Genomic DNA, 21,585 nt, shown 5'->3' with positions numbered 1-21,585 from the left:
AGTGATGAATTGCAGGTATTGAATTTTTTCAATGCTTCTGCTGGAGAGTATAGTTGTGTGTTTACTTCAGGGGCAACTGCAGCACTCAAGCTAGTTGGAGAGTATTTTCCTTGGAATGCTGAGAGTGCTTACCTCTACAGTTTGGAGAACCATAACAGTGTGCTTGGAATTCGAGAGTATCCTTCGTAATATTGTAAGATAGTAATATTGTGTGGGTTCAGGCTTCTGCAGAAAATTCCCTTACTACAGTTTTTCAAACAAAGATATGCCCTTGCTGCTGGAAGTACAGTCCATGCAGCAGATTTCAAGGATTTTGAAAAACAGCATGTAACTGTTCATCTGAGGAGTCCTCAAAAGCGTGATGTTCATGTTTCCACCATTGGACAAAAGGAAGGTGAACATTCTCAAGTCATTTATTTGCAAAAGTCCTGGAGGATGCATTATTTTGTCTCCTGATTGCAGTATGGTCAATCGAGCTAATGATTTTAGGTGTTGTCTCTTACAGCAGGAGCAATCTGCCATTTGTTCTCGTTTCCTTCAGAATGCAACTTTTCTGGGGCTAAGTTTGACCTCAATTTAGTGAATGTCATCCAATCTGGCAGACATGTTGAGGGCTATAAGTGAGTCCAAATGCAGATACCATCTTCAAATTTCTTGTTTCTACCTTTGTTGTTCCAACCATCATACATCACTTCTACCATTTTTGTTCCAATATATTTTACTGATTTTTTCATGAGAATAATATGGATAGCAATTTGCAATCTTGTGATAGGTTCAGCCTTTGTTCCAAACTTTACCATCTTCAAATTTCTTGTTTCTACCTTTTTTGTTCCAATCAGCTGTATGATGCTAATATTTTACAGATTTTTTCACGAGAATAGTATGGATAGCAATTTGCAATCTTGTGATAGGTTCAGCCATTGTTCCAAGCTTTACTAAATTTTTCTTTTGCTTTATGTTGTGTAGGGGCCAGTGGATGGTTCTCATTGATGCAGCAAAGGGCTGTGGAACGTCACCAATTGATCTTTCAAAGTACCCAGCAGATTTTGTGGCCATTTCTTTTTATAAAGTAAACATTTTTCCAGATATTCTGTTTTCGGGGTGTGGTCAATGCTATCACAGTCTTCTGATATTTTTGGTCTTGATTTGGGCAGATTTTTGGATACCCAACAGGATTGGGGGCCCTGATTATGCGTAATGGTAATTATATGGTGGCTGCAATAATTTTTTGTAAAAATGTTTATTGAGGGCACCAAGTGTCTAGTTATGATTTAACACTTTTGCACTTGGTTGTGAACAGATTCAGCCAGGAAGTTGCAGAAAAGATACTTTGGAGGGGGTATGAGACTGAACTAAGTAGATCCACATAAGTTGAAGCAGACCCTCTTTTTTAATTGTTCAGTTTAGAGCAATCATTAATTGATAATCATATTTTGCTAGTTGGTAAGTTAAGGAGCTTATACTACTTTTTGATTTTTGACACGAGTCACGATGACTGCTAAGAATCTCTAAGAGTTAATAGTGTCCTAGTTGCTGTCATTCCTAACATGAGTGTACATGAAAGTGGAAAAATGGAAAAACTTGTGTGTTAGAGTTCCTGCCTTCTGCAGCTCTGCCTTCAAAGCAGGCTGTAAACCTCAATTTAACTCTACTTAACTGATGGATTATGGTCCATGGCTCAGTACCAAATGGAATAGTCTGCCTATAAAAGACTTTATGTTACTGCTGCACTCTGTATTTGATCTACTTATTATGTGTGGCTGTAGGAGGTTGACAGACTTTTGGTAATCAGTGTCTGAACTGGGCAATATAGTCCTCTCTTGCTTTTCTAAGCTCTTCATGGTTGATTCTTTTTCTTTGTTCTTGGGCGTCTGGCCAGCCAAGTTTGTGCAATGATAATGTTGTATTTTGTAAACTAAGCATTCTTCATATGAATAGTTTGTCATCAACAGAATGTGTGCTTGTTTGAAGTTAATATTCCGTCACTAGATCTTTCTGCTGTTGCCATGGTTTTTGCACATAAGCTATCATATCTGATTTGTCTTGGGTTTTTTACCTCCAGAAAATATATTATTTGCATTGATGTCCTAGGTACTGTAGAAACAACGATTGCAGACAGAGACTTTGTAAAGAGGAGAGAGAAGATTGAGCAGTGGTTTGAAGATGGGACAGTTGCATTTTTGAGCATCGCTGCTCTGCGTTCTGGATTTTCTGTTGTCAATAAGATTGGTCTCTCCAATATTGCTATGTAAGCCCTTCTAATCTTGTTCATTATTGACATCCATGTCAACTTGTTGTAATTATGTTGGAGATGATAATGATATATCCTTCTGCTTGTTGTGATAATTGTGCATAGCAACATTGCCAGCCAATGACATTTGAGCAGCAAATGGGAGGTCATGTTTATATATTCAGTCACAAACTTCTAAAGTTTGATGTCTCCTACACCAGCCTTCTTACATTGAGGACTGAGAGACTCTTCTATGGGAGGAGCTTGCCCCGCTTGTCTTGGAGCATGACGGGCATCTCAAAGAGGTAGCCAGAGGATCCAACTCCATGAAAGCATTTACTGCAGGTATGGGAGTAGGGAGGAAGAAGAAGGAGAAAACAAAGCCCAAGCCCAAGAAGGAGACATAAGAGCATGCTTCAGGCTCTGATATAGATTTAGAGAAGGCTAGATGTCCACACCATGGGAAGGGGACACATCTAGAGGCTAAATGTTGGAAGAAGTACCCGAAATGGAGCTAAATCATCCGAGTCTTCCTCTACTTCTACACTAGCTCTTAACCATGAGTTTGTGTTCCTCCACATCCCTGTGCTAGAGGAGCCTTCTTCAGTGGATGTTTTGTCTTTTGAGAGACATTGGCTTATTGATAGTGGTACTTCAAGTCTTATGACTCTAAGAGGAGATTTTTGAAGTCTTATGACTCCAAGAGCAGATTTGCTACATGATCTTTGTCCATTTGAGGGTCTTGTCACTATTGGTGACATTTGTTTGATGCCTATTAGTGGTGTTGGCACTTTGCCGTTATTGCCAAACTGTTCCTCAAGCTCCATTTTGAAAGTCCTACATGTTCTGGACTTGGGCTTTTCACTCCTCTTAGTTTATGGCCTTACTAGACTTGGTACCTAGGTTGTCTTCACCTAGCAGGCCGTGTTTATTGAGGATTCTTATTGTGGAGCTGTTTTAATAATAGGTTGATAGGAGAGCGAGCTCTACAATTTCCATTTCCCTTCTCTTATATAGGGTCCTCTAAGGTAGTTGTCTATTGTTGCACTTGTTCTTGCTCGTGCACCATCTACTCCACAAGTTCGTTTCCATCCCCCACCCTCTCCTCCAATGGTTCCCTTGTACCCCCCATCTCTATCAGAGGGGACGATCTTAGTGATATTGAAACCAGCCTTTCTTCCATGGAGGGGTGGTAATAACCTTATTATAACTTAATCACAGCAAGCAATAATTAATGAAATGCTGAAACACAAACATTTACCAATCAATCTTGGACATTGGACATTCTGTTGGCCCCAAAAGTGGCACTCCTTTCAGTATTTCTTTATCTTTAATTGCAATTGAATTTGAATAGAATGGTATTCCTTCAGTCCCCTTTGCAATCCAAAAGCCCCTTGCTGTCAAAAACGCCAGCAAGTCTTCAAATTGATTTGCCCCTTGTTTTGCTTGGTCAATTGGTCTTTACCAACTCTTTGGGAAATGAAATTTGCCCCAAATTTGAATGTTGCTTGGTCTTTCACTTATATCTTGTTGAGTATTAATTCTCAGCCGTGAGGATTCAAGTCTTCAAGCTTGAATCTCTTGGCACACTTTCAAAGGTTGCTGTCAATACCCTAATTTTTGCTATAATTTAGGGTTTGTTGTAGAGAAAAATACAATTTCTTAGTCTCCAAGGATTAGAATGCTAAGATCTTCAGAGCAAAGCTGGGAAATGGTTGGAGAATGAGAGAGAATGCTAATTAGAGACAAAATTCAGACTTCCATCGCAAGAAAATGGAAGAAATCAGTTGTTGCTCTGTCTAGACAGCCATGAAAGTTGTCTCCATTGATGGAACACACTGAATATGATGTTTTTTTAAAACTGAAGGAACACTCAAACTGTTGTCACTGTAGTCTCTTCAAGGCATGTCTTCAACACTTTGAGGGTCCCTTGTGTTTGAATATCAGAGTTGCAAAATGGAAAGATGTGCAAGAGAGGGAGAATGAGAGCTCACAAAGTATAAGATCTTACTTATTTAGTTGCTCATGAAACGACAATTGATACACTCTCTCTCATCTATTGAGAGTGACCCTTGGCCATGTTTATATAGCCTTACTGGAGGTTGGGTTGTGAAGAAATGCTCTAAACACAAAAACACAAAACCAATCGTATTACAAAGCATAGATTGATAAACACAACATAGTTCGGGTTAGGGTTAGGGTAACTCAAAGATAGTGAACACAATGAATAATAAAGTGAATGAATAATGGATATGTAGTGCTCATGCAGCAAACACACTATGTAGTGAATACTGAACCTTGAACTCTCGTATCTTTGGGACCAAGGAAGAGGTTATGAGCTGTAGAGTGTGTCGTACTCCAAATGGATCCCGAATTGTACCAAACGTAGCCTCCAAGTATCGAACACAAACAAACACAGCCAAGGTTGGATCTGATGTAGACAGTAGTGTAGGAGAGAGAAAGACTAAAAACGTAGGTACTTGAAAGGGAAAAACTGGCGACTGTGCAGAAGAGGTAAACACAAGTTGACTGTGCTGGGTAACAGGTGGAAACCGATGGTGATAGTGCAGGTGCTGATGACGACAGTTGGAGGAGAAAGATTGACTGCAAACTCAAGTAGGATGATGATGGTGACAGCTCCTACCGATGGCGACTGGCCATGGCAGCAGCAAACACAAATTTCTTGATGATGGCGATAGTTCTAGGAGGTAGACGATAGGTATAGAGGCTAGAAACAGGCGCTAGGTGATAGCAGATTGCGATTGAAGGCTCTGACTGCGATTTACTTAGCGAACGGGGTGTGGCAGTAGAGATGTAGCTCTTGAAACTTGCAAAAATGAGATTGAGGGAGAGTGGTGTGCTGCATACCTATTTGTAGAAAGTTTGGGACACCCAAGTGAGGATTTTGCATGTGGGACACAATAACTCTCTAGGACCGCATTTCTTTTTAAAATAAGAAGGTTTATTCATCAATCAAGTGTGTTTTGCGGCTGTTTAAGTCAGGCTAATGCATTTTTAGCTCAATATCCCTCTTAGGCCCAAAACTGAGGCATGAGAAATAAGCCTTGGATATGGATTTTTATTTTACCCCAAGGCGTTGTTGGGTGTAAAGGCCCTTTATGTGCTATCTTGTGTATATATTACTTCACACATGTGAACTCACCCTAGCGGGTGTAAGTGTACCGTACCCTGAGTATAAATATATTCTTTTATTCTTTGTGTGTACCACACTGGTACACACCTATCAGTCGACTCACTCTCACTCTATCTCACTGTTCAATACTGTTCAGTTCTGGGTCATTGAGGTCCTCGATTAATGCGCCTGCTCTCAGCTCTCTTTCTCTATTTGCTTCCGCTTCAACTCTACAAACTGGTATCAGAGCTACAATGGTTCTTGTAGGCCACAGGCAATAGTTGCCAGCTGAAAGCTCGACAGGGCAGTGACAGCTGTCAGATTCAGGTTACACGCAGACAGTGGAGACCAAGGTGACTCTTGCAGTCAACACGCAGGAGTGTTACATGCGACGGGTGTAACAGTTTGGGGACTGTTGAAGAGCGGGCAACCAGTCAACATCGCACGGGCGTCGGATGGGAGACGTAGGCAGTTGACGGACTGATGACAAGTCGACGGCCCGTGACGGATTGACGACCACAGGTTCATATGAAGACAATGTCCATTTTGAAGATTCCAAGGATGAGTACACCATGCAAGAGAAGAAGGATGGAGGAAATTCAAGATTGGGATAAAGGGACATTTGAAACATCAAAGTGCTTTGGTGCTAAGTGGAGGAGCCTGAAGTAATGATCATCAATTTTGGTGGCTATTGGCTAGTGACTATGGGAGTTTGTTCTCCAGGGTTGCTTGCCAAGCATAGACTTGTGTGGAGAAGAAATGATTTGTGGAAAGAAGCAGACAATCATGCATGATGCGGATGGAGCGTGCAAGATCAGAGTACAAAAATAAGAACAGACACACAGTCCCATCATCATCTATGTACGGGAGAGAGCTAGTGTCAGGGCCTCGTAGACTTGTAATTTATATGCAGGGAATTCGGCACGGTGCCATGGCAAGTTTCTTGCCTCGTTCAATTTTGGGGACTCCAACTCTAATACAGGTGGCCTTGTTGCGGCATTCGGACCCCATCCCCCTCCCAACAGCATCACCTTCTTCCACAAACCCTCGGGCCGCTACTGCGATGGCTGCCTTGTTATTGATTTCATAGCTCAGGAGTTGGGATTGCATTATTTAAATGCATATTTGCAATCTGTGGGATCAGATTTCAAGATGGGCCAACTTCGCCACGGCTGACTCGACTATTCTTGCAGAGAACACTACACCCCAGCAATTGGGTTTCAGCCCCTTCTATTTGGGTGTGCAGGTTAGGTAGTTCAAGGAGTTTAAACAGAGGAGCTTAGTGTATCAGTCCCAAAAGCAATTTGCCAGCTTGCTTCCTAGACCTGACTACTTCGAGAAGGCATTGTATGTTTTGGACATAGGTCAGAATGACCTTACATCTGGATACTTCCGAAATCTCCCAACCAAGCTAGTGAAAGCTTATATACCAGGAGAGCTCAAGGAGTTCAGCAGCAATATTCAAGCATTATATCAGGAAGGGGCTAGAAACTTTCTGATCATTTCAACAGGTCCACTGGGATGCTTGGCCTATGTTCTTACAAGGCTTCCCCACAAGCTCTCAGACCTTGATAGCCATGACTGTGCGATGCCATACAACAGGGTTGCTCAATATTACATAAGATGTTGGAAGTCACAGTAAGCAAACTGAAGTCAGAACTTACGAATGCATCATTTGTACTGGTGGATGGCTACCAACTAAAGTACAATCTGTTTGTGAATGCCCGTCTAGATGGATTTAGGTTCACATTAAGGGCTTGTTGTGGATTTGATGGTGGCCCTTACAACTTTAATTTGGCAGTTGGATGTGGGACCAAACCTGTTATTGGAGGCAAGCAGCTCTCCTACAACCTATGCAAGGATCCCTCAGTCTATGTATCATTATACTGAGGCTGCCAATCATCTCATTGCCAATGGGCTGGCTTGTGGCATGATACGGCCCTATTAATCACGGGCGCAGATGTGGCTTCGATGCTTTAAGGGCGGCCCGTGGTAATAGTTGACGAAGCAAAGTTGGCGGCGTTTTACGATTTGGATTGTTTTGATAACACAGATGATGGCAGCATACGCAAAGTGATGGGATATTGTTGATCCAAAAAGTAAGCAGTTCGGCTACTACTGAATTGCGCAGATGACGAAGAAATTCGTTTTTTTTAAACAAAGCAGTGGCGTTGGCATTAATTATGGCGGCCTGACAGACAGGATGACGACGAAGTTGACGAGCAAGATGGTGACTTTGATGACGTAGGCGAAAAGGGCGGCATATCAAGCGTTTTAACTTTTAAAGGTTATCCATTAAAGCTTAAGCTTTAGAAAGTTTAGCCTTAACGTTCTAAAAGCCGGACGTATTAAAAAAGCCTTACGTTTTTTTGAGAGGCCAAAAGCAAAAAACCCAACGTGAGAGTAGAAGAGAAAAACTATAAAAGGGAGGCACTAGAAGAGCATTGCTTTGCCCTCCTCGAAGATCTCTTCATCAAGTCCTCACATGGGGGTGGCTATTGAGTAAGAGCTTTGAGCTCCTTGCCCTCCTTGAAGATCTCTCCATCAAGTCCTCACATGGGGGTGGCTGTAAGAGCTTTGAGCTCCTCACTCTCCTCGAAGATCTCTCCATCAAGTTCTATGGGAGTGGCTATTGAGTATGAGCTTTGAGCTCTTTGCCCTCCTTGAAGATCTCTCCATCATGTCCTCACATTCCACCTTCATTTCTTCTCTCTCTCAGATCGAGATTACGACCTCGACGATCATTTGCTTGCTTTAAAGAGAGATGGCAAATTTCTCTACAATTGTCTCATTGTCTTTGCTACTTGTCTCTTGTTGACGACAGAAGTTGAGAGAGAATTCATAGGGAAGAGGAGGAAATCATTCCGGTGAGCGGCATCATATCAATGAACAATTTGTCATCACAAGATTCATCTCAAGCTCTTTATATGTCTTTTGATCCTATCCTTTAACTCCCCTTGATCAAGAGTCTTTTGAACATGTATCTTGACCATATCTTTAATCAACGAGTATGTTTTCACATACGCCTTTTATCTTAACTTCTTCTTCTGGGTAATTATCTTGCGTTGAGTACTCTTCAACATTCTTTGCTCCCATCTCACAAAGCGTCCCTGCAGCGAGCAACTTTCACGAACTCCCGTGCGTTTTCCGTGTGACCACGTGAGTGGTCTAGTGGCTGGAAGAGATGAACTGGCTTTGAATAAAGGTTACAAGAACTGGCTTAGAGGTATTGAGAAATTGAATTGGGGCAGTAAAGCACTTGTAGGGAAACAACACATGGGTCAACGGTTCTTAGCTTTGAAGGGATATGTAGCAACTCTTATTATTTTTGACATTTCTTACATTATTGACAAATATGAATGTATATATATAAGGATATAAACATCAAGCTTTCATGTTCTTTTTCCAACGTACATTATGCATGTTTGATATTTCAGCAGTTGTTTTATCCTCTTTATTTGTGTTCTATACTATCTGATGAGTCATGAGCAAATGCCATAATCCAATTGGATGATTCAATCTGCTCAATCTATGACAGGCATGTTGGATGCTTGGCCAAGTTTACAGCCTCAAAGTTAGCAGAACTAAGACATAAAAATGGGAAAAACGTTTGCATATTGTATGGAAGACATGATTCACAGGTAAATTGTTTGTTAAGTCTAACTTGGCAGGAGTTTGATTTAAAGAAGTCTATGCAAGTGGCTTATATAAGCATGTGTTAACCAAAAAAAAAAGACAGCATATGGTCTAGGTGATTCCATTTAATACAAAGAAGGAATGTGTGCTAGAATAGTTAAAGGTGTCTCATTGAGACTAAAATATCAACCATTGGCATTGTTAAAGCAAAAGGAGGAAACATTTGCTGCTGCTAAGTTTGATGGCTTCTAACCTGACATGCAGTGGCATATTCAGCTCTGAGACAGCCCCATAACTGACACAAATGCAAGCAACAAGAGTTAGCTCATGGAGGGAACTGAACTGTTGCTTCCTTTTTAGTAGTGGATGAGACATGACACACTACCTAGCAATGGTGTCGCACAAAATTAGGCTTCTGCTGGTTTCCACATTTTTTGCACAAAGGAATGTTTAGCTTTATGCAATGGCAAAGTTGGTGAGTTGTTGAATGCATGTATGTCGTGACTCATGCACCAAAGAAACCCTTAATGCATTTGTATTGTGTTCATCAATGAAACAAACCGCAATATGTTCTTATGGATATGTGTTGAGCCTTGTAAAGAACTGAATTAGGGGTATATAAAAGGGCAAAGGACACATGTACAGGTAATCAGTTTTTTTCACACAATAATACAACTTTGTCCTTCTCTCTCTATCTCATCCTGTCCTTTCATGGCTTCCAGCCATCTCTTTTCTTCTTTCCTGTCTTTCTGTCTTTTTTTTTTTTTCGTAATTCTTGTCTTTCTCACTTCTTGTCACTCTCTTTCTCTCTCTTCTGCAGTCTTCTCTCTCCTCTTTCTCTCCCTCCAGTTCACTTCTTGGCAAGGTTAGTTTGTTATCAACAGCGTCATTGATACAGATGATCTTTAGTGAATAGTTTGGCTTCTCTTAACAAAGATAACTCTTTTGCAGGATTATTGGGGACAAGATTGCAAGCAAGGTGCAGTTGTGACATTCAATTTGAAACGCTCTGATGGAACCTGGATTGGCTACAAAGAAGTAGAGAAACTAGCATCACTAAATGGAATTCATCTCAGGGTAAGTGATAAGATGCTAATGACAGTATGTTGACATGTCAACTTGGTTAGATTTTCTAGCTAGGAACTTTCATTGGCATCTTATGAATCTACTGAGTTCATAAACATCATTTAGTGACAACATTGGTGTTTCCATATTATTTCCTGCAACCACTGCAGACTGGCTGCTTCTGTAATCCTGGGGCTTGCTCAAAGTATGTAGGATTGTCAGAGACAGAGATACAAGCCAACCACGAGGTATGTGGCATGCTCTTACAATTAGTTCTTAAGCTTCATGGTACTTGCTTCTAGCTTCACCTGTTCTCAATACTGCCATCTAGGCTGGCCATGTGTGTTGGGATGACCATGACATTATTGGTGGCAAGCCAACTGGAGCAATCCGAGTTTCATTTGGCTACATGTCTGTCTTAGAGGAATCACTGGTATGTTCACTTATTCTTTTTGAACAGTCCAAAAGAGGATGAATGTTAACAAGGTTTTCATGCATACTTGTCCACACACGTGTGAAGGCTGTTCCTTCCATGCTGCAAAGAAATTCATGTGCCAAGGCTCATACACCTTACCTCTAGCAGAAAGATGCTCTCTTATGTGCATCTATGTAGTACACATGCTTGCACACAGATGTGCATATGCATGTGGTTGTGTACGTGCACACACACATACACATGCACATGCATGCGGTTGTGTATGTGTGCACACGTGCGTGCATTTGACAGTTTTCTGAACTTCAGATGTATCTACTTTTGTATCATAGGCTGATTTGGCCTTTTGTAGATGTTAATACAACTCTCTCGATCTCTCCCCCTAAAATTATGCTACGGCTAAACCTAACCTTCCCTTTATATGTTCATCAGGCTTTACTCGACTTTCTATTGAAGTATTTTGTGGATGATCCTATCTTGCATTCTTATTCTCACTCAAGGCAAGGAAGTAACAAAGGCCATGAAGGTGTGCTTTATGTTGTTCTTTCTCCTTTCCCATGGTAATCACTTTGTTGTATGGTGTGTAACTACTTCCTGAGGCAAATGAATAGAGCTTTTGTTTTGAAAGTAGGATAGTCTATGCTCGGGGCTTTTAGGAAAATTATTTCATAATAACTAATGCTGGAAATAGGCACGAGTCTTTTCTAAACAGCACAACTTAATTGTTTCAAACAGCAAACACAAAGTTCATTATGACAGTGCAGACTGATTTGGCTGCAAAGAATCATTGAATGAATCATTCCAAGCATCAAACACAGTTCAGTATGACTGCAGACAGATTTTAGCAAAAATGCAGACAAAGCATAAGCAAGAAATATAACCCTACAAGTAAATAAAATCTAAGTCATTGCACCTAGATTAGGCAGTGATGATAGCATCTTGAATTTGTCAGAAGCTATTATTTTTCTCCATCAATTATATCTTTAAGAGCTGTTTTGATCTGTCAAAGTTATATTCCTTAAATGAGTTCACTTAACCACCCTAAGCTGTGCACTCCTGGAGTCCTTATCAGTTGTACTATCTTGCATGTGTTATACACATAAGCACTACCTGTTAACTTCAGTTCTAGCACACTCTAGTGAATCAATTTATTTGCCAAGGCATTGCCATGTACATGTAGGGCTGTTAGCTTTCAGTTTTGCACAGGTCGGTAGTGTATCATTTCTACTGGATGGGTATCATTACCTACACTTGGATCAGAATGACAGATAGCTGTTTTGCCTTGCTGTCATTGCTTTGATATATTGAATTTTGCAAGTGAACAGGCAGGTAGCACATCAGTACTTACCCTAGAACAATACTTCTTTGTTACGGCAGTCAGCTGTTTGCGACAGCTGTTATCATCTGAGGGATCTTGAGGAGCCTGTGTTTATGTGCTATGAAGGGTGACATTGTACTACTGAGTTAACCAGGTTAATTGTGATGTATGTCTCGCTAGAAAGTCGAAAATTACTTTTATCTAGGTTGACAAATTATTTAGTCTGACCTTTTCATGTAATTGGAAAGAGCCTTATTGAGTGGCATTTCTAAGCTGAAGGGATCCATTGTGACCCTCATATGGGTATGACACCCATCTTGGGGACCTCAAGAAAGAGGATGGGGGTTGGGAGTACCCATCATTGCAAAAGAGGATGTAACAGCTATTTTAGTTAGCATGCCTAAATAAAACTTTTGCACACAGTATCAAAACTTTCAGATTTACAATAAGCATCACACACACACACACACACACACACACACACACACACACACACACGCACGCACAAGATTGTATGACCATGGAACAAAAAGCATGGTACCTTGAGCCTACTCAAATCCACCAAGGGCACTAGCTAATTTTATCAATTTATTCTATCCACTAGTTATGATGCATATCCCACTTAATGGAATATAGCCTACAAAAACGTTTCTGCCCAAGATGGATTCTCCCCCAACAGTTTTTGCTTCATCTGCTAGCACCTTGAAAGTTCTCCTGGAGCAATTATGGCTATAGGGTTCTTACACCAGAGATATGCCAGAAAATAAATGTTAACTTTGGGTTCATGTTCTACCAACGCAATCTCAGTACCAGATTTTGCAACTCTTCTTGCCATTACTAAATGCATTCTGCTTTTCTGTCAAATAGTGTGTACAGTCAGGCCTCAAGTGGACTATCACTATGATGTAATAATTGAGAGGCATAACAGACCTTTCACAGCAGAGTATGGAATATTATATCTCTGCAAGCACTAAATACAGTTTAGCCCCTTTAAGTGGATTGGAAAGCAGAAGCCTGCTATGTATAGCATAGAAAAAAATCACTCAAAATTTGTGTCTACATGAAAGTTGAAATGATGACAAAGCTAGAGGCTCGGATAGGCTCAATACCCTCACCCTGGAGCTTTTTACTGAATCTGCACAACTATGCTCCTTATCAACAGTATTGCGTAGGGTGGCATATTATGTCAAGGGCCTTGGGGTGAGGAAGCAATAGGGAAAATGCAATCTGGAGCTTTGTCTTTGCCACAGAGGATTCTGTTATGCTAAATACTGTACCATAGAGGTATTTTATTAGCTGGTCAATAAAGCTGGTTTTTGGGGCCATGGTTTCTTTACTCATCTAATGCCTTGGGATCTTTGCTTTTATCCAGCTACAGAATTCATGTGTGTTGTTTCAGTGCACTTCAAAGCATGTGCCAGTTCATTTCAATCTGCATGTGCACTCCTTGGTGACACTTCTATGCAGGGTAGTTGATTGTTCCAAAACAGGGACGTTACCCAGGGTAGGGATATCAGAGTTTGTCTGTCATGAGCACCCCAGTTCCTTCTTTCACTTATATTCAATTTAAACTTCCATGCCCCTTTCACATGAGTTCCTTTTGCACTGTTCTCCAGTGGATGCTACGAGTGCAAACGAAGTGGTCATTGCTCTTGGCAATGCGGAAGGAATTGGAAGCTGAAATGAAAGAAAGTTTGAAAGAGGAGCAGGAAGCCTTACCTCAAAACAACACTATCCTCACTTTGCTTGTAAGGCATCTGTATTTTATTCCTATAAATGTTTGGGGAACGTTTTTTAAGGAACTGGTTACATACAAGCACATAACCTGACAGTCTCAAATCCTTTTGTCGTTCTTATGACACATGATCTTATCTCAGCCAGTAGATGATTATGTTTGTAGTTTTGTGCTTGTACTTCATGGTGAGTTTTCATCCCATTGGGGGTTTCCCCCATACTAATGTGAAGTAGTAAAAAAACTAGTGTGTCAGGGGCTTTGTATAGTTTGCAATTCTATTGAGAGAGAATGTGAGTATTGTGCTGGTAGCAAAATTCTGATCAATTTGAGTTCTCCGCTTGAGCTAGCATGAAAATTTGTTTTCCCCAAATAAAGGAAGGAGTTCTAATGTTGGTATCCTTAGCTCTTGGCACAGTAACCATTGCACTAGAAGTGAAAGATTTGACACTAGGTCATGTGGTGGACAAGCATACAGACTATGGGTACAGGGATAGGGCAAAAGGAATAAGGTGCAATGTGAAACTTCCATGAAACTGAAAAGTTTGCACCTTAGCATTGGGTTACATTGAAAGTTTCACTTAGCAAGTATTTCACTTAGGGAACTTAACTTATTAAGGAAGCCCTAAGCTTAACTTTGGTCCAATGGTCCAGTTAGCAGCTTACTTATGATTAGTGATCAAGTCATTAATTGGCCCTTAGTTAAAAACATGATTTGATTAAGGGGCAGCTGATTCTTCATTTAAAAACTTGATTTTCGCTATTTTGTGAGCGCTCTCTCTCTCTCTTCTATTCTTGTATTTGAAGAGCTGTAGTAGCAAGAGGAGATGCATGCTTGTTGGTATTTCACAATAAACAACAAGAGGAGAGTGTTTTACAGTGATCCCAAGGTGCTAGACAACTTGGAATTAATCTCTTTCTTCTGCTTTCTTTCTCTTGGGCTGTGCAAGCTCCTCTCTCTCTCTCTCTCTCTCTCTCGGGCAGATTAGTATAAGGGTTTATTGTTTATAGTCAATTAATGGCTAGGGTTTGTAATAAATCAGTTATTTTGGGTGTGGAATCTCATATTGAAGACATTCCAAACGAAACCCCCAATTTTCCCTTGTTTTAGGTAGCCAAATTTTTGAAGATTCAGGGAAAACAATAAGCCCAATTTTTTTTCTACACATGCAGGTTTGATTTCCAATCATTGGAAGCATTAGATTAGATTCCATATCCAATCTTAGGGAAAAGGCATGTTATAGATTAGGGTTTATGGATGACATGTTTACTTGATAGTGGATTGAAGGTGCATTGGTTAGGGGCAAAGCTTAAGATTGGATTGATTTGGGACTACGATTTATGTGAATTCCTCATTGATTGCAATGTGACAACAATGAGAGACCATGGATGCATTTTTAAATGTGATGTTGGTCAATATTGGAGTGAGAGACTGTGGATGCATTTTTAAATATAATGTTGGCCAACATTGGATTGGTTTGGGACCAAGATTCATGCAAATTTCTCATCGATTGCAGTGTGTAGTAGTGAGAGACCATGAACGCATTTTTAAACATGATGTTGGTCAAAGTTTGAGTGATTTGCAGCCATGCATGCTTGAAGACATATTGGTTTGAGTATAATTGAGATAGATTCAAACCTTGTTGGTCAAGGTTGGTGAGAGCAATTGAGGACATATCAATTAGAGCGAATTTGGTCCATTGAAGAGCCATGCATGTGAGTTATCATTAGCAAAAAGAGTGCTGGTCTGTGATGGCTACATTAATCACACGGGCAGGTCACAAGTGGTTCATATAAAGACTCATCTTTAAATTATGTAAGGGGGTGCTCGCCTTGAGGGCTAATTTGGTGTCATCTACTATGCAAGAGCACTCTAGCTCTAATATTCTTTACGTCATTTATTCTGTTTGCGGAATAGAATAGTGTGTGCTATAACATCCAAGGTAAGTAAGGGAATGAGCAAAAAACTATGTATGAGTTCTAGTTGCCTAGGGATGCCTTGTGTTTCATTTGCATTCTCTCTAGATCACCATGGATTTTGTTTGTTCATCTCTCCAAAAGAGTCACTAAGTTCGAGTTAGCTTGATGATTTTTGGCCTGTTTGTGTGTGGCTTCCAAATACACCATTGAGTAATATTGACAGTGAGGTTCCATCTATGGTAGAGTCCTATAGACCATTTGTTTCGACAAAGTCTGAACTCTAAAATGACATAAGAGATGCTCCTCGTGGAGACAAATCAGTATAGTATCAGTGACCCAAGGAACTGTTCACCAAGTCACTATCTTTTGTACGTGGGTGCCTTTTGGACATTATGTGCCCCTTTTCTTGGTACAGTTGATTGTATTGATCTTAGTGAAACATGGAAGCACAAAACCTACCAAAAGGGTAGGCCTTGCAAGCAGTGGCCTAATTGATGAAGATTGTGGGTGCCATCCTTCGCTCGCCGACTGTTGAGAAAAGACCCGAGTAATGCTGCCTAGGATCGATTACAAGCCCCTTTCCAAACCAATTGAGTTGGCTTGCACTTCCTGTTGGGAATAAAGGCCTCGTGCCCTTTAAATGTGCTCGGGTGTGAACACACCCTTAGCACTTGTACTTACACATATATATTTATCTAAAACCTAAAGGTACACACTCGTCATTGTACCTACATACGTGCTCACTCTTTACTCTGCTCTCACTCACTCTCTCTATCTCTCATTGCGTGTAGTGACAGTCTGTCTCGATCTCTGTGCCTAATCGGTCCCTACAAACTGGTATCAGAGCGTAAGGTGTTGTAGATGGTCGTCAGGCTAAGACAGAAGACCAGCGTGGTGACAAGACAGCTCAAAGGCGAGCAAGAGAGTCACAGGCGTGAGCTGCAGGCATCGTGCTACTAGTCACAGGCGATAGGGCTAGGCTCTAGAGAGGAGAGTGTGGCGGATTGGTGACCAGCTGACGGGCGTCTCCACAGACGTGATGTGTGGGTAGCAGGAGTAGTAGTCGACTGGAGTAGGCGTGGATCAGGCACGCGACGGGCAGCAGCTGATCCGGTAGGATTCTGGCCAAATGTTCTGGTATTTAACTTCCTTTCGAAGCCATTGAAAGGATCAGATTAGCGATCTGAGCAGCATAGAGGAAGGTATTATTTTATATACGTTTTTGTCTATTAGAGTTATATTTTCTCATAATGCTGAAAGAAACTGACAGGCTTAATCTCTGTTGGTATTCTTCTATATTTTCTAATTCTTTTTTGAAGTATTATTCTACATCTTCAATCTCTTCGAACCCCTTCTCTTCTGTCTACTCCTCTCCTTGAATCTACCTTCACCCTCTTGTCACTTATCTTCAAGAACTTGGCTTGAAACCTTCAACCCTTCTCTTATCCCTACCATCTATGGAGTCTAAGCTCTTGAACGTCCATACATTATTCTATTGCCAAACCCCTGTGGTGACTTTCAACCCTACGCTCTACGACATTGGTGAACCGGACGTGAAGGTCGGTGTAAGAGAACTCCAAGATGGGGGATCCTTCAGGAGATACTCTACAACGATTGGTGCGCATACTGCAGCAGACTCAACAACAACAAATCGAAATGTTACAACAACAACAACAACAAAGGCAAGAAGAAGAGAAGATTGATTCCACAGGTATCAAGGCCCTAGAAGAAGTTGGGCATGAATTAAAACAATTTAATGGTCAAAATGTCTATGTTTTCATTCATTTGTATGTTGAGAAAATGCTCTTCTTTGGTGTACCGCAACATGCATGGAGTCGTTATTTTACTAGACTAGCCGAGCATGGTCTTCAAGAAAGAATCCATGGTCTTTTCCAACAAGATGCAGATTGGGCTGCATTCAAAAAAGCCGTACGCGAAGAATTCTTCTTAGAAGACTCTGGCCTTATGACAAAGAAAAGTTTCACTGAATGGATTGAAAAACCCAACAAAGGTTTACCTACAACAGCTCTATACCATGAATTTGAAAGTAAATTTGAACAACTTGATGCTAAAGACCAAAAAAGTATGGAAGGTCAGAAGATTGAATTATTCCTTAAGGTTGCAGATCCCATTCTGCAAGAAAAGCTTGCTAATCGCCTAAAAGATGCTACCTCTGAATTAGGAGTCAAGACTGCATGGACAGATGTTACTGATGCAGTTAACATGATTGCTCGAAGAGAGCAGATGCGACTAAGATTGGGCTCTACTCCAACTTCAACAACTCCATTGATGGAGCTTGTTCCACCTTCAAAATCCCCTATTCCTTTGTCTAATCAACCAAGTCTTTCTTCTTTTGTTCCTTCTAAAAATGATGTCGTGGATGAACTTATTAAAAGCATGCGTGATCTTCATTTGAATCTTACAGAAATTAGTTCCAAAGTAGAGAAGCTGGATATCAAAGTTGAAGAACAAGGATGATCATCAACTCAAAGACCCATGAGAGAAGGCTTTAAGAGGCACTATATTTGGTGCGACAGCCAACAACATGATAAGAGGGAGTGTTTTGCCTTCCGTGAGGCTAAAGCACAAAAGCTCGTCTTTTGGAAAGACAGAAAAAGGACTTGGAAAATTTGGGGATATGTCCAGATTTGGTGCGAGCAAGATGCAACAATGATATTTGTCTCAGAAATTGCAGGAATTTGTGACATTTTGTCCCTGACATTTGGGGCTTTTAATGTACATGCACAAATTGGGCTGAAATTTACCCAATTTCTTGACATTGATGCACATTGGACCCGTGAAATTTGGGGATTTTGCAGTTTGGGCCAAATCTGTGCAGCATTTGGGCATTTTATGTACATGCAGGTTGAATTCCGCGCAATTTGGACATCAACACTTGGTAAAATTTGGGGTTTTGGCTGAAATTGCTCTATTTTGGCAAAGTTGGCCTGTCCTATGCATGACAGATGAAATGCAGATGTGTGTTTGATGCTTTGAGCACAAAATTTTGGGGCTTTTGACCGTTCGTGTCAAATTTTATGCCCGTGGGTAATGTACAACAGAAATTGCAGCTGAAATTTCGGGATTCCTCATGTAATGTTATGCATATCCCCTTGGAATAGCTGTGATCAGTTGGATAATGTTGTAGCACATCGTATGGTGCTTCTGAAAATTTAATTACAGATCTGAAATCTGTGTTTTTGCGTGGTCATTTATTGCTGATTGGTACTTGTTTGTACCTTGGTCACTTGGGTGACAGTTTGGGCCTGCATTTGCTGGTTTTTTGGTCACATTTGGGCTGAAAATCATGGCTGGCAGCAATGACAGCAGTAATCTGATGCACATAAAGAGCTTGATGTTGGGGGTAAAGGCGCCTCTGCCTAGCCGCCCGTGTATTACTACATTGACAATCACCGCCACTGCACACTGCAGGTGGCGGGCGCTCGTCACCGTCACTTTATTCTTTATTCTTTTAGTGATAGTTTGAATAAAGGAAGGCCCGGTCACACATTGTGACTGTTGGAGTTCCCATTTCTAGTCTCTCCCTTTCTTGCTCTTGCTCTCTCGCCATAGCTCTCGAGTTTAACCTTCGATCCATCGCTCCCTTTCAACTGGTATCAGAGCTTTGCTTTCCGACTCTTGAGCTTCGTTCGTGGCATTCTCAGCATCCCATCGACTCCCTACTTGCATTGGGTCTCCTTCCCGGCAGCCATATCTGACTCCTTCGAGCTCCTGTCACTCCCCGGCTTCCCGAGCACCTTCGCGGCATTGTTGGGCACCTTTAGGACATTACATCAGAGGTATTTGATCATTTTCTTTAGGGTTTACTTCAGTTCTCAGGTCTCACAGGCTGTAAACAAGATTGGGGCAGCCACCATTGAAGCTCCCTTGCTTTATATTTCACTTGTTTTTGAACAAGACTTGATGGAGCTTGTTTGAGGCATTCCTTGGCTTTAACCGAACCCCTCCGAAGCTTGGCCACCATTTTTTGCAGCCCCAGGATCAGCATTTACAGTTGGCGGAATCACGCAGCCCTCCCATATGTGTCTTCAGCATTGACAGTCACAACAGTAGCTCTCCCCCTCCATTGGCACTTGGAAAGGCTCCATTTCGGGCATATGAACATGTTTTGATGCTTGTTTTTGATGGTTGATGTGTTGACATAGCATTTGGACTGATTTAATACTGTTTTGGGACTGTCATAACAGTCCATAGGCAGTTTATGACAGTGTTACACTGACATTTGATGCTACAGCTTGTTTGGGATTGTCATTTGATGCCCGGTTGGTCCCATTTGATGCCCGGATGTTAGGGAAATGTATGCCTATTGTTTGGCTACCATTTGGAGCTGATTTTGGTGCTGAAATTCTCAGTTTTGAACAGTAAATCACTGCTGTACACAGTTGGGTAAAGTCATTTTACTCATGTATACTTATGCCTATGCTTTTCGGGCTATGTTTCGGACATATATGGTGATGTATTGACACTTGGGGCTCGACATAGAGCTTGGTTTTGATTCGGGATCGTTGGTTGAGCTTGAGCTCGCTTTGCAAAGCATTTGGATGCTCCGTCTTGGATGTACTTATGGCATGTATGTTGCTTATGTCTGACCGGTCTTGACATGCTTAGCCTATGCCATTACTACATGCTAGTTATATTGTTTGGAGCCTATTGCTACTGGAGCTCGGTCTTGGCTTGATCTTAGATTCTTGGAGCTTACTTGAGCTATTTATTGGCTTGCCAAAGTTGTATCTTGGGATGTACTTGATGTCTTACATGCTTATGGATGCTACATACGGATGCTCTACCGCCTATATGTTCGGGATGTACTATTGATGTATTGTCTTGGACTTATGTCATTGGCACTATGTCTTGCCTTGGCTTGAGCTCTTGAGCTTGTACATACGGCTTTTGTGCTAGTGGGAGCATTCTTGAATGCTTATCAGACATTGAGCATGTGGTACTTTTATGCATTGAGCCGTTACATGCTATTGAGCAGTTACAGACACTTGAGACTTTGGAACTTCTTACCTTTTGGGATGATACATCATATGTCTTGGTTCACTATATGCTTATGAGCTAAGTCTCAGTTTTGGATCCGTATCTTTGTGAACTGACATCTACTTGTGTCAAGTTTTGGTAGTGGCAGGAACACTTTGCCCCGTTGCCTGGGGAGTGTGCCTACTCACTGGCAGATGTTTGTATGACATACTTGGGTGTTGGATTCATGCTTATCGACCGTCATATGCTTATGCTATGCCCGCATGATGCCGGCTTTGGTCTTGACAATATCTGATTGCCTTGGGATCCGATTTTGGCACTGTTAGCTCTCTTTTATTGAAATCTGAAATTTATTACAGCAAGCATATACGTATGGACTGACATGGATTTTTCATGCTGAAACACTCTGAAATGATGTACTTTCACTAGTACTTGGTGGGCAGCAGCTTTGGTTCTTCCACTTTCTTCGCAAATTTTCCTCGATTTTGGTGATTTTTGGTCATTTTCTGCAGTAAACAGCAAGCAGTTTTGAATTGTCTACAGTCTTCCAGCTTGCATTATGGCGAGTTCGTCCATTGACATGCTATTTTCAACATCACTAAGCTTGATGGTACGAATTACTCTTATTGGAAGAGCCAGATTTGGCAGGTGTTGGTGCAGAAATCGTAGATCAAACCTTTGAGGTTAAGCGGGCATCCGCCTGTAACTATGCCAAATGAGGAATGGCTTGAGCTTGATGAGTTATGCAAGTCCACTATTGTATTGTCTCTCACAGAACAGGTTCACTATAATGCCTTTGAGGAAGAATAGAGTGCATGGCAGTTGTGGGAAAAGATTAAAAATCTCTATGACAAGAAAAGTCCAGCGAGTCAGATGTATTGGCTGAAGCAACTTATGGATCTGTGCATGAAGGAGAATGTGACTATATCTGCTCACTTGAGCTAGTTCCATGCTATACTCAAGAACTTGACTTCGCAGGACATTACTTTTGCAGAGGATGTCACTCCTCTTTTCTTCCTTGGTAGTCTTAATGAGTCATGGGATGTATTCCGCACTGCATTATGTGCCTCTACTGCTACCTTGAAATTATCTGATGTTGAGAGTGCTCTTCTGCAAG

General features: G+C 41.2%; 1 protein-coding gene and 1 pseudogene across 8 annotated transcripts in view; both read left to right on the top strand.

Moving 5' to 3' along the window:
• Positions 1-21,585, top strand: part of LOC148036708 (molybdenum cofactor sulfurase-like) — a 126,478-nt gene that overhangs the window by 26,018 nt on the left and 78,875 nt on the right. For 7 of the 8 annotated variants that reach the window (XR_015690978.1, XM_087678771.1, XM_087678768.1 and 4 more), the window contains exons 4-16: positions 16-176; positions 264-394; positions 506-620; positions 967-1,069; positions 1,155-1,200; positions 1,301-1,339; positions 2,092-2,248; positions 8,902-9,004; positions 9,820-9,864; positions 9,951-10,076; positions 10,235-10,312; positions 10,396-10,497; positions 10,930-11,023. Coding sequence is in view for 7 of the 8 variants with exons in the window: in XM_087678771.1 (XP_087534897.1) it covers positions 16-176; positions 264-394; positions 506-620; positions 967-1,069; positions 1,155-1,200; positions 1,301-1,339; positions 2,092-2,248; positions 8,902-9,004; positions 9,820-9,864; positions 9,951-10,076; positions 10,235-10,312; positions 10,396-10,497; positions 10,930-11,023 (1,300 nt within the window). In the remaining variant the exon portion in view is untranslated. The remainder of the gene's footprint in view (positions 1-15; positions 177-263; positions 395-505; positions 621-966; positions 1,070-1,154; positions 1,201-1,300; positions 1,340-2,091; positions 2,249-8,901; positions 9,005-9,819; positions 9,865-9,950; positions 10,077-10,234; positions 10,313-10,395; positions 10,498-10,929; positions 11,024-21,585) is intronic. The other variant, XM_087678770.1, reaches the window with a different exon arrangement.
• LOC148036710 (alpha-L-fucosidase 3 pseudogene) lies at positions 4,890-7,311 on the top strand (annotated as a pseudogene).

Source organism: Lygodium microphyllum, chromosome 5 (assembly GCF_053477565.2).
Source record: "Lygodium microphyllum isolate KBCC chromosome 5, Lygodium_microphyllum_v1.1.10, whole genome shotgun sequence".
Taxonomy (NCBI): Eukaryota; Viridiplantae; Streptophyta; class Polypodiopsida; order Schizaeales; family Lygodiaceae; genus Lygodium; species Lygodium microphyllum.
The sequence above is the reverse complement of the archived record's forward strand: the minus strand, read 5'-3'. Positions and strand labels throughout refer to the sequence as shown.